This window comes from Propithecus coquereli, unplaced genomic scaffold, assembly GCF_000956105.1.
Source record: "Propithecus coquereli isolate 6110/MARCELLA unplaced genomic scaffold, Pcoq_1.0 Scaffold390, whole genome shotgun sequence".
Lineage (NCBI taxonomy): Eukaryota > Metazoa > Chordata > Mammalia > Primates > Indriidae > Propithecus > Propithecus coquereli.
In genome coordinates, this window is record NW_012149619.1 from 1,118,943 (window position 1) to 1,135,883 (window position 16,941).

At 58.5% G+C, this 16,941-nt stretch overlaps 2 protein-coding genes across 2 annotated transcripts in view; both read left to right on the forward strand.

The window, feature by feature from the left end:
* Positions 1 to 8,650, forward strand: part of SPNS3 (spinster homolog 3 (Drosophila)) — a 53,574-nt gene extending 44,924 nt beyond the window's left edge. The window contains exons 10-13 of the mRNA XM_012652601.1: positions 952 to 1,017; positions 7,113 to 7,211; positions 7,321 to 7,492; positions 8,269 to 8,650. Of these exons, the coding sequence (XP_012508055.1) occupies positions 952 to 1,017; positions 7,113 to 7,211; positions 7,321 to 7,492; positions 8,269 to 8,342 (411 nt within the window). The 3' untranslated portion in view covers positions 8,343 to 8,650. The remainder of the gene's footprint in view (positions 1 to 951; positions 1,018 to 7,112; positions 7,212 to 7,320; positions 7,493 to 8,268) is intronic.
* Positions 8,651 to 16,362: 7,712 nt separating this feature from the next.
* Positions 16,363 to 16,941, forward strand: part of SPNS2 (spinster homolog 2 (Drosophila)) — a 36,055-nt gene continuing 35,476 nt past the window's right edge. The window contains exon 1 of the mRNA XM_012652624.1: positions 16,363 to 16,936. Coding sequence (XP_012508078.1) covers positions 16,567 to 16,936 — 370 coding nt within the window. The 5' untranslated portion in view covers positions 16,363 to 16,566. The remainder of the gene's footprint in view (positions 16,937 to 16,941) is intronic.

Here is a 16,941-nt window from a genome sequence, read left to right on the forward strand (position 1 = left end):
CACCTGACCCGCGGGGTAATGAGAGTGGACACACTTGGTGCATACACAGCAGGTGTCCAGGCAGCGGTCCTTCGGTCCCTCTGCCCCGGGGCTTGCAGGCCTCTGAGCATCAGGCCTGTGGGCGCCCCAGGCATAGCCCCGTGATTGCAGGAATGACTAATTCCACCCCGGCAATAAGCTCTTGGAAGCTCTGAAAAATGAGACTTTCTTTTCTCTTTCTTCTTGCTGCTTCATTAAACTCTTCATGAGTGAGGGGAATGGAGATTGTCCTAATCCCTTGGCACGAGGTGGGGAGGTTCGGGGCCTGTGGCCACCAGGGGCTGTTGGGAGCAGGGCAGGGGGCGGGTGCTGGACAGGGGCCGGAAGCCTCGTGTTCTGGGCTGGCTTTGCCCTAGGCCAGCTGCTGACCTCAGACAAGCCCCGGCCTTGGCTGGGCTCAGTTTCACTGTCTGAACAATGGGTGTTCAAGGCCTTGCTCACTGCCCCACGCTGCTCTAGGGGTCTGGGGTGGGGACACTCTGGGAGGGGCCATTGGTGGGGTGCCCGGGTCTGGCAGGCTGGCTGGCACACAGTAGGTGCCTTATCAGGGTATGCAGGCCCGAGAAGACAGAAGGGGTGGGCGAGCTCCGAGTAGCCCTCTGGCCTTTGTCTTCTCAGAGTCTGTTTCCTCACCTTTAAAAGTGGCCTGGGAGCCCTGGCTTCCTCCTTCCAGGCCCCAGCGGGTGACTCCGGGGGCTGAGTGCCCACCTCTGGGGCATGGCTGCTGGCCTGGCCCAGCTGGTACTGTGTACCCACCTTTGAGGCTGCCGGAGGTGGAGAAACAGTTTCAGGCCTTGCTCACCCCAGTAAGTGTGGCGATGCCTTCCTCCCCGGAGCCTGTCTGTCCTGTCCCCAGCTGGGAAGAGACAGTGAGGTCTGAGGAGCCTCACTCAGACTGCCCTCTGTCCATAGGTGTTCCTGGCCCTTGGGGAGCTGCTCCTGTCCTGCAACTGGGCAGTGGTTGCTGACATCCTGCTGGTAGGTGTGGGAGTCGGGGTGGGGGGCTGGTCCTGGGGGCAGCTAGAGTCCGTCCAGCTCAGGATTGGACCTCTGCTGCCGAGCAGCTTGGGGGCTGGGGGGCTTCAAAGGCCATTTGGTAGAGGACCAAGGCCACTGAACAGTCACCTTGGACCAGAGGCCTCCTTGAGACTCTCAAACATCCCTTCTGACCATCATGCCCATTTTGCAGATGAGCAAATGGAGGCTCAGAGAAGGCAGGTACCTGGGCCAAGGTTGCACAGCACCAAGACACTGAGCCAGGACTGGAGCCTGGGCTTTGTGACTCCCAGGGCTCCTTCCCCCCCTCTCTCTTTGCCACTCTGCTTCTCAGCAAAGGCTCCATGGCCCCCACGCTGGGTGTGCACTTGGGGATGCTGGACTTCGGGGCAGTGGCCACTGAGGACAGTTGGGTCCGGCCCACCACAGCATGAGCTGCCATGCAACGGGCCAGCTCGGCCTGTAGTGAGACCAGACGCTGTCCTGACCACATGACTTCACTGTGCCCAGAGTCCAGCATGGCCCTCCATGAGCCTCACACTCTTCGTCCAGCCTCCCTGCCCCCTTCTGGGAGACACACAGGGAAGGACTCTGAACACTGTGAGGGGCTGTGCCCTTGCAGGTGACACACGGTCCCAGGCCTAGGTGCACCCTGAGAGCCCTCCTGCTACCTCCTGGCAGCCTGGCACAGTCCAGTGGTGGGCACAAGGGAACCAGAGCAGCCTGGCAATGGGCCGGGAGCTGTCCCGAGGGCAGTTTAGTGCGGGGGCATGATCCTGGAATCAGGAAACAGACCTGGCTTTCAGCCCTGGTCCTGCCACTTACAAGCTGTGTGACCTTAGGCAAGTCACTGTGTGTCTCTGGGCCTCAGTTTCCCTGTGTGGAAAATGGGGGTGACAATAGTACCTATTTCATGGATTGTTGTGAAGGGAAATGAGATTATTCATGTGAAGCTTTGGCCAGAGCCTGGCACAGAGAATGGTGGCGAGGATTCTCAGTGACTCAGTGTCCCACCTTCTCATCTTCTAGCCCCCAAAGAAATCCTGGTGTCCCAGCATCTGAGTTTGAAGGGGCTATGGGGATGTGTAGCCAATTAGTCAACAAGGCTTGCTTGAATACTACTGTTGACAGGATGCTCACTCCCTGTCGGTATGTCTGTCCCTCCCCGTGGCCCACGCTCAGGGAGCGTGGAGAGGGCGGCCCTGGCTTTGGCTCCTGGATGAGAGTGTCAGCTGCGGGGCTGGCAGGCCTCTGCCCCTCCCTTCAGACAGGAGACTTGGGCTGCAGCCCACACAGCCACGGAGCTGCCGAATGGCCTTGGGCCTCAGTTTCCTCGTCTATAAAAAGGTGTAGTCACGACCTGCCGGGTGGGGCGAGGGAGGCAGCCTGCGGGAAAGCCCTCAGCAAACGGGAGAGCACGGGCACGTGTTTCCCCTTGTGGGACTGTCCACCTTCAGGTGCAGGCAGATTAACACGCCCTCGACATAGCTCGTTCTCTCTCAGGCGGTTCAAGGGAGCTGAACCTGCCCCCCGCAGCATCCTCCGCCTGCCCCCTGCTGCGAGGCTCCCTTTTCCACATGACAGCCCCGCAGAAATGTGAAGACTGCGCCTGTGTCCCCCCAGTGTCTATGTCTGCAAGAATGATTAACCTGGCAGAGCCAGGCTCTCTGTGGAACTAAGAGGAGGGGTGGGAGGGAGAGTGGAGGGGAGGGGTTAGGGGCCAGCCAGCTGTACAGCTTCACCCGTCTGGGGAGCCGGCTGGATCCAGCCCACCCCAGGGCTCCCTGTGGCCCTTTTCTGGATTGCCGACCTCCAGCCCCCAAAGCTGAGCAAGGCCCACTACCCCAGCTAGGCCTCTTGCCCCCCACTCCCTGCCATCCTGGAGCCCCTTGGCCAAAGCTTGGCTTTCTGCACTTTGGTGGTCGGAGCTAGACCAGTGCTTGCAGCCCTTGGAGTTCAGTTCCCGCAGGTTGCTGTTTCCCGGGCAGAGGCAGGTGGCGGGGACCCCTTCTGTGCAGAGGAGGGGCACAGGCCAGCTTGGAGCAGGGAGAGGGGGCAGTGGGAGAGGAAGGAGGACCTAGAGTGGGGACAGCTCCCTCAAGGAGCTGTGTTGACAAGAGAGGAGAAGATGGCGGTGGCAGTTGACAGAAGGTTAGGGGAAGTTGGTGATGCTGTTGAAGAGGTGGGGCCAGGCAGCCTCCAGGGGACGGAGAGGGGAGAATGATGGAGCGAGGGGTCCCCTGGGGGTGGTGAGCAGGGGGTGGGATCCAGGGCTGTGGGAGGAAGTAGCCTGGGTGCAAGGCAGGGGCAGGAAGTGTGTGGGGACAGGGGTGTGCCACAGGAAGGTCCCCTTTGCTGGTCTGCACTTGCTCTTGAGGCAGGCGATTAGCTTCTCTTTGGGCAGGGGCCCGAGGGTGTGGGGAGGCCTGGGGGTGTGTGTGCAGGGAGCTAAGGAGAGGGGGACGGTGAGGCGAACAGCTCTGGGCTGCAAAGGAAGCCAAGAGGGGCTAACAGGAAAACAGGTGTGGAGACCGCAGGTCTCTGGGAGGTCAGAGCCTGTGGGTGGGTCAGAGTGGAGGGGACAGCAGAGCCCAGGTGTGAGTCTCTGCAACAGGCCATCTGCTTCCACTCCCAGCCTGGCCACTAACTAGCTGTGTGACCCTGGCTAGGTGAGTGAACATCTCTGGGCCTTGGTTTTTCCGGTTGCACAATAGGAAGAGTGGTAATCTACCAGTTACGCCCAGGCTTTAAGGATGAAATGAGCTAACACCTGCATCATGCGTATTCCTGAGTGGGGGATGTGGGGGGCCCCTCCCCGGCCCCCAGATCAGTCCTGCCACAGGATACTGCTCCTCTGATGCCTCATCCACAAGGGGAGAATCCAGATTCTCTCTGGACAAGGGACTTCAGGTGCTCTCTGGTCCAGTGGCTCCCAAACTTCACTGTGCATAGGAATCAGGTCTGGGGGAGCGTGTTACAAGTCAGATTCCAGGCCCTCCGTCCCAGAGTCCGGTTCAGTGGGTCTGTGCTGGGCTCCAGGGATCTGCACTTCTAATGAACTTCCCAGGCGATCCTGCTCGGTGTTCCTTGGAGCACGCACTGGTCTAGCACAGCCAGGCCCCCAGTCCGTGAATCCTTTGAAGAATTCTGACCACCCCTTGTTCACACACCCCTCTGGTGGGAGCTCACTCCTGGCACCCCGGGCAGCCCCCTCTGTTGATGACGATGATGTGGCTCAGTCACACAGCCAAGCCTCACCTCTGGCAGCCTCCCCCTGGGACAGCTGGGCCTGGGAGGGTCCAGCTCTCTGTAAGCCTGCGCTCCCTCCCTCCCCAAACCTGCTCCTGGGGTCTGCAGCTTCCTGCCAGCCCTGCTGCCTGTCCGGGCCCCACCCAGGGTGGCCCATAGCCAGCTCACCCCACCCCCCAGCATGGGGGCGGAGCCGAGGGGAGTCCACACTCTCTTTCTCAGGCCCCTCCTCTGGGGTTCTGGAATCCAGCCAGCAGGCCCTCACCCACCTCCTCAGCAGATTTCCCCAAACTCCCCTGGAGGCTTGTTCCCTCCCTGTTCTCCCTCTGCTCAGCCTCTGCCCCCCAGGTAGCCACCTGCTCGCTTGTCTGTCTCGCCCTGCTGGGGGTCTGGGTGCAAGGGCTGAGTGGGGAGCGCAGGAGGCAGGCAGCCCCGGAGTCTGCACCTCGTGGCTGCTGCTCCAACTTTCTGCAAGCCCTTGGCTGGCGCCAGTTTTGCCCGGGGATATAAAGGGAATAGCTCTTCTAGGAAGGGAGAGCCAAAAACAGAGGTGTTTTTGTCTCAGAATAGAATAAGCCTGGATTTTTGGGAACCCAAAAGCCTCTTATTTCTAAAATTACCCCCTGGGCTCTCCAGCTGCTGCTCGGCCCCCTGGCTGTATGCGGACAATGGGGACCCAGGACAGGCTGGGGGAGACCCACCTCTCCTGCCACTGGCAGGAGCAGCTGGTCTGGGCCCAGCAGGTTGGGGTTCCCAAGAGGGGAGGAGGGGGCTAGCCTGCCTGGACCTTTTTCTGGGGGTCCAAGCAGCCCCAGCTTCTGTGTGCATCTTTTTGGACATTCAGGGCCCTCCCTCCAGGAAGCCCTACCTGTCTCCCCAGAGCCACCGGTGAGTAATCACATAATTATGGGGTGAGAAGGAAGTCTCTGGAAGGTGCAAAGCTGTGGTCAGCTCCTCCTCAGGGCTGTTGGCAGGTCCCAGGGGTGGGCAAGAGGCCCAGCTTCCCTCAACGCCTGGACAGGGTGGCTCAGCACCAGTGACCTCAGGACCAGCTGGTCACCCACAGTGACTCCTGCCACTCTGCACTGCCAGGCACAAGGCGTCCTCTCTCCAGACCCCCTGCGCCTGGTGTTCTGGAATCCAGAGGTCACGTCCCTGGCTCCTGCCTCTACACCTTTGCTTGCACAGCCCCAGCCTCTCTGCCAGCTGCTGATTACTCTTCCACCCATTTGCAGAGCTAGCAACGAACTTGTCCTCTTTACCTTTCTCTCCATTTTCTAAATGCCCCGTTACAAACACATAAATATCGCTGGAAACACCAGCTCCTCCTTGCCCATAACAGCAGAGCGGTCAAAAGGCCATGCCCTGGAGGGAGAAGGCCTGGGACCCCATCTCAGCCCTGCTATTTCCTGGCCCGGTGACCACCCTGTGCAAGTCCCTTACCACCACACTCCCCACCCGCCCTGTGGAGGTTTTTCTCATCTGTGAAATGCAGGTGACAATATTTCCCTCATGGGTTGTTCAAGTCGATATATGAAATTCATACGGAAGTGTTCAATAAACGTTGGCAATTATTATCATTATTGATTATTGTTAGCTCAGATCACGGGCGCCTAGGTCTTGGGGAGGAGGCTCCAGGGTGGGAGGCTCCGCTGCGGCTGCCCTGTTGGGACGGTGTGGCCACATGGTCTCCGCTCAAACCCCCCCTCCTGCCTCCCTCCCCTCCCCTGCTTTGGCCCTGGCTTGTGGCAGGGTTTCTCCTAGGACCAGCCTCCCAGATGGTTCTGCTCAACTTACTTGGTGTCCCCTCTGTGCTTTGTGTCTTGCTATGCCCCAGGGACCCCAAGAGAGATGAGACAGGGGCTTTGCTGCCCACACAGTGTAGGGAATAAGGGGAGGTAGGCAAAGAAAGGACCCCTCCTAGTCTGGGGGACATGCGTTCACTTAGGATGTACCTGGAGGCCGTGGGAGCTCAGGGCAGGTACTTGAACTCTGAGAGGGCTTCACAGAGGAGGTGGCCCAAAGGTAAGTCCTAAATGGCAAATAGAGTTGCTCCAGCTGGACCAGAGAGGGGAAAGCACGTCCGGCAGGAGGCACAGCGAGTTCAAGTGCATCAGTTGATGTTACTTCAGTCTGGTGTCCACAGGAAGCCTGCAGGTACCAGATGAGTGATGACAATGAACACAGCCCTCGAGGGAGGGATGTTAGTATCCCCATTTGGGGATGAGGAGACTGAGGCAGGAAAGGTGAAGCAACTTGCCCAGAGTCGCACAGCTGGTGGTGGGGGGATCTGCTTTGGATCCCAGACAGTCTGACTCCAAAGAATTCGTGTTCTTAACCTCCTCGGCCTCTTCCCCGGAGTCTTGGAGGCCTCTCCAGCGAGGCTGCCGTTGGTCTCTGCCCAGTGGGGCCCGGTGTTCCTGAGAGAAGGACTGAGCCCTCTGTGCCGCCCCTGCCCAAGAGCTCGCACATGCAGCCACCTGCTGTGCACCCCTCCTCACCCCGCCTGCCTGCGCTGCTGCCCCCTGGGCCCCTGAGCTGGCCACTCGCTGTTGTCACAGCCATGCCCCATCCCTTCCCAGTTCAACGGCAAACTCTCCAGATCAGGGGCCTTGGCACCCCAATCTTGGGGCCCCGGGGAACTTCATGAGCCTCAGATGGGCCTGATGTTCTGGGAGGGGCTTCAGGCCTTGGGGGTTGTTGACTCCCTCCCATCACACTCACCCGGGCCAGCCTGTCACACCTCCAGGCAGGCCCTCGGCGGGCGGGGAGCAGGAGACGGGTATCCCTCGCTTGGGGTGCTCCCCTGGTGCTCCTGTGTTTTGCAGTCCGTGGTGGTGCCCAGGTGCCGGGGGACAGCAGAGGCGCTTCAGATCACAGTGGGTCACCTACTGGGAGACGCCAGCAGCCCCTATCTCATAGGACTTGTAAGGCGTGTCTGATCGTGTGGGGTGGGGGGGTCTGGGGGAGGCGCTGCACTCGCTAAGGCCTGGGGGCTGGCCTGGCAGGCCTGGCAGACCCCCACCTCCCCCGCAGATCTCCAGTGCCCTGCGGGCTGGGCGCCCTGACTCCTACCTGCAGCGCTTTCTCAGCCTGCAGCAGAGCTTCCTGAGCTGCGTCTTCGTCATCGCCCTGGGCGGCAGCTGCTTCCTGCTGACGGCACTGTTCCTGGACAGAGACCAGGTCCAGGCCTGGCATCCTGGCACAGGTACCCCCACCCCTTGCATTAGGCCACATCCAAGCCCTTATGGAAACTGACACTCTGGTGAGCGGAGACAAAACAGAGACAGAAAAAGTGAAAGATACAGCATGTTTGAGGTGATGAGCACCATGGACAGACATAAAGCAGGAAGGAGGGGAGAGAAGCACAGGTAGGGCAGGTCGCAGTTTTCAATAGGGTGGTCAGGGAGAGCCCCACTGCACAGGTGCCACTGGGGCAAAGATCCGGAGGAAGTGAGGAGTGAGCCATGCAGCTGTCTGGGAGAAGGTGCTCCCGGCAGTGGGAATAGCCAGTGCAAAGGCCCTGTGGTGCGAATGTATCTGATGTGTCTGAGGACTGGCAAGGCGGCCAGTGTGGCTGGAGCAGGAATGAGGGGGACAGTGATAGGGATGAGGGCAACAATAACAGGGCCAGAGCGTGAGGGTCCGGGGGGTCCTTGCAGGGACTGGGATGAGATGGGGGATGCTTGGGGCTTCCAGCAGAGGAGCCCGAGGTAGTCTGCTTTCCATTGTCAAGGCACCACTCGGGCTGCCGTGCTGAGGACAGACTACAGGGGAGTCAGTGTTGAGGCAGAGAGGCCACAGGGGCAGGGAAGAGTGGTACTAAGACCATGGTGGTGACATTGAAGGTGGTGAGAAAAGGCTGGATCTGGAATTTGTTTTGCAAACGGAACCCAGAGGATTTCTTGGCAGACTGTGCCCGGGCCTGGTCCCAAAGCATCTTCTGACCCCTTTGGGGCTGGCCGAGCTTCTTTCCTCCTGCAGGGACCCCGGACAGCGAGGACCCGGAGAGCCAAGGCCTGCTTTCTGGCACGAGTACGCCTGCAGAGGACCCATGAAGCCCCTGCCCCACGCCGGTCCTACCCGTACCCCTCCTGTTGGCCCCCACAGTGGCAGCGTCTCTACCCCTCTTTGGCTGTGGCGCAGGGACCTGGCGGAGCTGCACCTGCCACTTCTTCATTCCCAGCTAGAGAGCTGGCAGGCCCTGGTGGCTGGGCTGGGAATTGAGCTGTCAGCACCCTCCATGGGAGGGCTGGGCCTGAGCCTGCACCCAGCACAAGGCCGTGGCAGCCTGGGGTCCTCAGCCTGGCTGCCCCTGGGCCCTAAATAAAGCAGGGCCAGTACAAAGCCCAAGGATTTCAGGCCTCAGACAACCCTGTTATTTATAGCATCTCTGTGCCTCTGCTGGGAGGAGGAGGAGGAGGAGAAGATGAGCTGGGCAGTCCAGGCTGAGGGTGCAGGGCTGCCCCTATGGTGCGGAAAATGAGGGGGTGGCCCAGCATGAGTCTCTAGGTGTCCCCACCCTGGACCTCCCACTGTGACCCAGTTTCTCTGTCTGCAAGGTCATGAGGGCACAGGACGCCCTCTGCATGAATTCACCCTCTGAACAAAAGGTGGGGGCAGAATTGGTGGTCTCCGAGATGGGTTTGCACCCGAGTGCTGGTGTGGGGATGTGGCTCCAAGTTCCGGGGGACCGCAGGAGGCGTGCCCAAGCCCACACAGACACAGGCACAGTGGCCGCAGAACCATGCTGAGGGGCTTTTGTGGTTGTGCATGCGGACTCCTGGCCTGCCCTATCCTGCACCCCCGGCCTGCCCCCGGCCCCACTCTGACCCCAGCACAGCCCGTAGGGAGGGCTGGCTCTGTGGGACCCACGCTTGCCACTGGGTTCAGAGCAGCTGGGCTCAGTGGGCCCTGCGGGAGATCAACAGCTTCCAGGCGGGCAGCGGTGGGGAGGCATGTTCTTTCTGCCCACGATTCTGAGCTCCCCTCCCTTCCCCTGGTGCCCAGCCAGGCGATCACTTGCTGATTGCCACCTTCGCCGTGCCAGGCTGTGCCTGTCTCCCAGCAGCTGCGGGCAGAGCAGCAACCCGGACGCCTGCACAGCCCCCCAACCCTCAGTGCTCTGTCTCTGCCTTCTGTGGTGTCCCCCCCGGCCCCCTGTTGACTGTGACAGGCCCTTGGAGCTAGACACCAGTGTCAGCCCACACCTGCCTCAGTGTCAGCCCTCCCTCGGGAGCTGGCATCAGAGGCTGACCAGCCCCTTGACCCATGACTTGATGCTTGGAGCTCACGAAACAGGCTGCCCTTGGGGTTACAAGGAGGAAGATCCGTGAGGGTATTTTGCTTTTCCTGAGAAGGAGGCAGCCAGTCTGGGCTGGAGCCAGGACGCCGCGATCCCTCTTGACATTTGCTGGCTGTGTGACCTGGTCACTCCCTGTCCCTCTCAGAGCTGCAGACTCCTGGCTACATTCGAGAGGTGTGCTGAATGCGGCTTTCTAGCCAGGCCCATGGGTTCTCACAGGCTGGGTCTAGACCCTCAGATGCCCAGCTCCAGGGTCTGAACCTTCCTCCCAGCAGCCCTAGCGGGGAGCTCTGCGAGGCTCAGCTCCCAGAAAATGGATGAGGGCTGCCCAAGAGTCAGAACACCAGCCACCCCGCCGCCCCCACAACCGGAGTCCAGTGGCTGCGGAGGAAGATCAGAAACCTCGTTCATGCCAATTCTACGAATATGTATCGGTATCAGCAGGTGCCCATCAGGGTGTCGCGCAGTGACTCCGACTCCAACCTTGTCTTTGGATCTCACAGCCGCGGCAGCGCAGGCCAAGTAAGGCCCACCTATGGGCAGAAGAAGGGATTCTGTCCCTTAGAAACCTTCCAGGAGCTGGCTTTGGGGCTGGTAGCTAGGTGTGGGGGAAGGGAGTTCTAGGTGTAGGGCGGTGGGGCAGGAGACATGTAATGAATCATGGAGGGGTGTGGTGTGGCCAGAGAGGAGGCTGAGCGTATTGTTGAGTGGGGAGAGGAGGCCAGAGAGACTGGCTAGAACCAGAAGGGCTTCAGATGCCAGCTGAGGAGCTGGGGCTCTGATCCTATAATCCGGGGTAGTTTCTTCTGACTCAAGTGCATTGTGGTGTTTGGGGTGCCAGGCAGGGCAAGGTGGTGCTCCCCAGGACTTAGCCACACAACATGCCCAGCCAGGAGTTTACAGGATGCTGTTGTCCAGAGTGGTTTGGGGCAGGGTGTGGCTCTGGGACTGGTGGGCCCTGGGAGTGCCAGAGATCAGTATGTCCTCTGCAGCCAGCCCAGACCCCAGCTTTACTCAGCTCCCCACTCCTGCCTCTTGGCAGCCAGTGGCGGTGGGCTGAGGTCACAGGTGTAGATCCGTGACAGCCCAGGAGAGCCCAGCACTCAGGCTAGAGTGGAGGAGTCCAGTAAATAGAACACGTCTTCCCAGCCTAAAGGGCCCTCGTTGGGTAATCCCAGTCACTAACATGGGGCTTGTTTGTTGGGAATGTCAACAGCAGAGAAAAAGCTGCTCATCAGGACAAGTCCTCAAACCTGACCCTGCTCTCTTTATGTGTTCATTACTCTTCCCAGATACAGGCTGCATTGCAGCTCCCAGGTATCATCCTGGCATGCAGGTGTGTGTGTGCGTGTGTGTGTGTGTGTGTGTGTACCTGCACGTGCTCATCTCTATGTTGGTGTGTGAGCATGTGGAGGTGTGTTTATAGGGTATTGACAGAATCTCTTTTTCCACTCTGACCTAAAGCTTGGGGGATTGAGCATACGTATCTAGATTCCCACGCCTCCGCCCTGGCTTGTTCCTGGCAACACCAGACATCGGTCTGTCTGTTTCATTCCCTGAAGTATCTGACTTTCCTCCATGCCTGGGAGGGCTTGTGAGGTTGTTTGATCTAATGTAGCCTCTAAAGACAGAACTGGCAGGAGGCAGGCAGAGGTGCCGGAGCCATGCTTTGTCTCAACATAGGGAGGGGTGTGCCTGCACGTACTCCTTCCTGTGAGTATACCAGTTTGGGTTGTGGGGTTGCATGCAACAGAAACGGGCTGACTACCTTAAGCGGGAAAGGGATTTATTGAAAGCATATCTGGAGCTCACAGAATTGATGAGAAGTTTGGAGATTCAGAAGCCAGGCTTCCTGGGCCATCCTATGTTGGGGTCTTTGCCAGAGCTTGAGACATTTTCTCCCTATTCTTTTGCCCAAGATTTAAAGCCCTGGGCAAGAGAGTCCAGTTGGGCTAGCTTAGACTCTACACCCGTGCCTTGATTTATAGCCCCATTAAGACTAGGAGAACAGGATGCTGTTAGGAAAGGGAATGAATTCTGAGCATCAGAACAAAACAGTAATGAAAGAAAAAAAATGACAAAAAACAAAAACAAAGACAATGTTCAGTACAATGATTTTGGGAAGGCCACTGGCCTTCTCTAAGATGCAGCCTCTCCATGGGACAGGGAAGAGGCTGGACTCAATGTTCTTCCATGGATTCTTCATTCCTGATAGTTTGAGCCCATGATCAAAGGAGACTGAAGCTTCCGTAATTTAGAAAGTGTTAAAAATGTTCAAATGACAGCACAGGAACTTCTGTGTTAGTGGGGACTCAGAGCCATCTGTTTTGAGCAGGAGAGAGAGAGAGAGGCGGAGATGAAGTGTTCTGAGCAAAGCTCGTGAGGCAGCCCGGGCTGGGGGGTGGCAGGGGTTCCAGCAAGTCCTCAGCTTGGCAATAGCAGCAGCAGAGAGGAGGTGCTTTCCCCCCACCCGTGGGTGGTGACCTGTGGGGAAGGCAATCAAAGAGTGGAGGCAAATGGCAGGTGGAAGCTAATGGAGGGTGTAGTCAATCAGGAAGGAAATGCCTTTTTGAGAGGTACCAGGAGAGGAATCTGGCTGCTTTCTGAGTCACTCAGAGCAACAGACACATGATGCAAACCAACACACATTTCCTGAGCACCTGCTAAATGCCATTTACTCATTCAATCAACAAACATTCTCTGGGCACCTCCTGTGTGCTGGATCGTGGAGATGAATCACACAGGGTATGGGCCCTCTGGGATCATGGTCTGTTGGTGTGTGTGGGATGGCTTCTTGTACAAACATAATCAGCATAATGGGTTTGGTGTGATGGAGGGATACACAGGTTGCTCAACAGCCCAGAGCAGGAAATGACCGATTGTTCAGGTGGGTCAGGGAAGGTTTCCTGGAGGAAGTTGTATCTATGCTGGTTTCCTGAAGGGCAGAAGGGACGAGTGTACGAGGTGGCAGCACAGGCAGTGCATGTCTAAAGGGTCAGGGGAGGGGGTTGCACGTGTGGCGCTCTCCGTGGTCCTGAATCATCATTGTGTTAGTGGGATAAGGGCTTTTCTGATGAGGGGAGGACAGGGACTATAGACAAGTGCTCCAATTCTCGCCACTCCCCCAGGCTCCAGGAAGTGTAATAGCTGTGAGCGAGTTCAGCAAGCCCCATGTTCAGAGTGGTGGAGGATAATTCGAGACATGGATCTTAGGATCTGAGGCCGGAGATTGCCATGGGCGATGAAGGGCTGTGAAGGCTCTTGGAGATCGTGTTAAGGAACTTAGACATTTTTAATCCTATAGGTGGTGAGGTGCCATGGACAGGTTTTGTGCAAGGTAGTGATGGGGTCCTAAGTGTGATTTGGAAAGTTACTGCAAACAACATAGAGAAAACACTGGAGGGGGACGTGGGAGTAGGTGATGTTGAGTTTTACAAGCATCCAAATGAGACAAAGACAGGTCCGAGCTAAGGCAGTGGACAAGGGGGAGATGGGGAGATGTTAAAGAGGAAAAAATCGGTGGGCCCAAGTTGTGGGAGTTGAGGGAGGAGTCCCAAATGGCTCCCAAGTTTCTTGCTTGGTGACTGTGTGGATGATGGTGCTATTTGTCAAGAGATAAATGATACCGGCGTGGGAGCAGGTTTGGGGGAAAGATGATGAGTTCAGTTTTGGATGTGCTGGCCTTACGGTGCCTGTGGGATGTATGGGGGAATGTGCAGGAGACTGCATATGGATCTAGTGCTTGGAGATGGGTCCCCATCCAGAGATGGAGGTTGGGGCATCATGAGCACATGGATGATCATTAAAAGTCCAGGCCTGGGAGGGAGGCTGCCAAGGAAGAGGCTGCAAAAGGGAGAAAAGAAGCAACTGAGGTCTGAGCTCTGGAGACACTCCCACGTAGGGGGATGGGCAGAGGGGAGGCGGACTGAGCTCCCAATTACCAGCCTTTGGGGAGCTGGTCCATTCTAGGCTAATGTTGTTCAGAGTGTGTTCTGCAGAGCTCTCATCTTACAAGATGTTCTGTGGTCAAGTACACCTGGGAACATGGCAACCTATATCTCCCTCTGGGAGACTCAGAGTGTACCCTCTTATAGTAAAGCCTATGAAAAGTTCCACAGCAAGGAACCTACTTCTCTGTGTTAACCCCATCACTTCCCAAATATACTGGCCCTTGGCATAATGGCCATTAATAGCCTGTGCCCTGTTTGTTTTGAAGTTATGGTCTAGACCTAATGAATGAATATCCAAAGGCCCTTTAGCCATCATTGAGTTCAGCCTCCCATTGTGCCGAGGAGGAAGCCAAATCCTGCAGAAGCCGAGAGGAGCATTGTGGGGCAGCAGAGGAAGGTCTGCATCAGGAGGTAGATGCACCTGGCTCCGAGCTCCATCATTTACTAGATATGTGACCTTGGGCCTCAGTTTCTTCATTGGGGAGACAGAGATAAGCACCCTACAGTCCTGTGGCTGATGGTCCTATGATGCTGCCAGAGTTCTCAGAAGGCCACTGTGATTTCCCCAGGGTCGCACAGCCAGAAAGGGCTTCCCATCACCCTGCCCTTGGTGGCCCTTTATCCCACACAAGCACCTACTCTAGAGATTGCCTTTGAGTTAAAACCCAGCAAAACCCAGTGGGAATGGATGGCTTGCTTGGTGGCAACTCAGAGGTCCCCCACATTTGAAAGGCTCAAAACTCTGCCCTCTGCCAGGCACAGTGACTCATGCCTGTAATCCTAGCACTTTGGGAGTCTGAGATGGGAGGATCACTTGAGCTCAGGAGTTAGAGACCAGCCTGAGCAAGAGGGAGACCTGTCTCTACTAAAAATAGAAAAAATTAGTTGGGCTACTAAAAACAGAAAAAAAAAATTAGCCAGGCATGGTGGCACACGCCTGTTGTCCCAGCTACTTGGGAGGCTCAGGCAGGAGGATCGCTTGAGCCCAGGAGTTGGAGGTTGCAGTGAGCTATGATGACGCCACTGCACCCCAGCTGGGGTGACAGAATGAGACTCTGTCTCAAAAAAAAAAAAAAAGAAAAAGTAAAGAAAAACAAAACCTAAAAGAACCCCCCAAACTCTGCCCTCTTCCCCTGCTCTGGGACCCACCCAGGGTAGAAAGGGAAGGCCATGGAAAGAGAAGGCTCCACTTTCTGGTCAAGAGCTAAAAGTGTCCTGCTGGGCTGTGGCTGAAAGGATGAGGAGTTTTGGGGTATGGGAAGGAGACTTTGGGGCTGGGCTTAGAGCCATGGCTGTGCCTCCTTCACCACTAGACACAGTTCCACACCTGGGCAGCCTTCCACAGGACGCTGTCCTGCTGGCACTGCACCGTCACCGGTTACGAGGATCACTGCTGGAGCCTGGTTGTAGCCCCATGGAGCTCCTAGCTCTGTCCTTGCCTGTTAATCACCTGTCATCCCAGGCCACCCAGGGGAGCTTCCCCCATCTGACTTTGCAGGCCTGGGCTCAGCAAGCTGGAAAGAGCATCAGGCAACTTTTAGAATGAAATCTGTTTTCTTAACCCTCCGTCACAGCCATTCATACGCAGCACGCTGAAGCATATTTTTAGTCACTTCGCAGAATTTAAAATACACCTCGAAGGCGCCAAGAAACACCAGCTTGGGGATTAACTCTGCTCACAAGAGACAGTGGGGGGGTGACTTGTGCTGCGTCACCCGTTGGCTATGCCATGACTCACTGTGGCCAACAGCTTCAGGAAAGGCACCTGCCCGTGGAGGTGGGGTCTGGAGCAGCCTGCAGCGGGCAGCGAGCTCCCAGCCCTGGGGGATGTCATCAGAGCCCCGAGGCAGCTCCAACCCTGCCACTGACTAGCTGCATGTTTGTAATGGGTCATTTCCATGCCCTGGGAGCTGCCACAGAAGCTGCCCAGCCACTCTCCACAGAAGACAGGACTTCCCACCCCCACCAAGGGGAGGTGACCACTCGTAGACTTCCACACTGTTTGAACCCCATCCTCCTATCTACCCCCAGATAAAGAAATTGAGACCCAGAAAGAACAGGCATCTTGTCCAGAATCATGCCACACGCCAGAGCACAGCTGGGCTGGAACCCAGACTCCCGTCTTCCACCGAGGGCCTTGTACACACCTGAAAGTCTGAAGCTTGGTGACATGGCCCCTCAGGAGAGGGGGCCCCTTCTTAATGTCCTGTTATTGGGTCCCAGTCAGAGCCCCGGCTCTCCACTCTGTGGGGCAGGCACAGGGTCTGGGAGGGCACACAAGAAAGGGTCCAGGAGTAGGTTGGGGACTGGATGTGGGCTTCCCTGGGGAGGTGGGCAACACAGTCTCCCATGCCTAGTGGAGGTCTGGGTCCTGGGCCAAGCCCTCCCTGAACCGTTTATATCCGAGCGTGAGAGTAGCTGCTGGAGGCACAGGCCCTCCAACAGGCACACCTGACTTTAACCGTCTGAGAGCCCTCTCTCCAGATTGTCGAAATACCGGAGGCGCAAGCCCTTCGTCCTCTCCCAGAGTCTCTGCCAGGAGCCCACTTCCTGGCAGCCCGTGGTAGGGACGAGGTGGAGGGTATTGAGTAGGTGCCGGGAGTCCTGCTTCCAGAACCCTACTCCCTGCCCGTAGCCCCGCGCAAACTCCCTCTGGCTCCTTGCAGGCTTCCGCGGCCGCGAGGCTCCAGCGTGCCTGCGCCCCAGTCGGGCGGGAGGGGCGCTGCGGCCCCGTCCCCCCGCTACCCCAAGGGGCAGCACGTGCGGGGCGGGGCTGTGGCCCGAGCCTGGAGCTGATTGGACGCGGGCCTGGTGGGCGGGGCCGAGCCGCAGCTGTCAGAGCCGCGGCGGCGACGGCGGCGCATCGGGCCGAACGGTGGCAGCGCCGCAGCCCGGGCCGGAGCGCAGGAGCCGACGGGGCCCGGCCGGGATGGTGCAGCGGCGGCTCCGCGGCGAACGCACGCACTGAGCGGGCCCAAGCTGGGCCCCGCGCCCCCCGCGCCCCCCGCCGCCCCGATCCCGGCCGGCATGATGTGCCTGGAATGCGCCTCGGCGGCGGCGGGCGGCGCGGAGGAGGAGGAGGCGGACGCGGAGCGGCGGCGCCGGCGCCGGGGGGCGCAGCGAGGGGCCGGCGGTAGCGGTTGCTGCGGGGCGCGGGGCGCAGGCGGCGCTGGAGTCTCGGCCGCCGACGATGAGGTGCAGACGCTGTCGGGCAGTGTGAGGCGGGCCCCGTCCGGACCCCCAAGCACCCCCGGCACCCCCGGCTGCGCAGCTGCTGCCAAGGGTCCAGGCGCGCAGCAGCCCAAACCGGCCAGCTTGGGCCGCGGGCGGGGGGCAGCCGCCGCCATCCTTAGCTTGGGCAACGTGCTCAACTACCTGGACAGGTACACCGTGGCAGGTGAG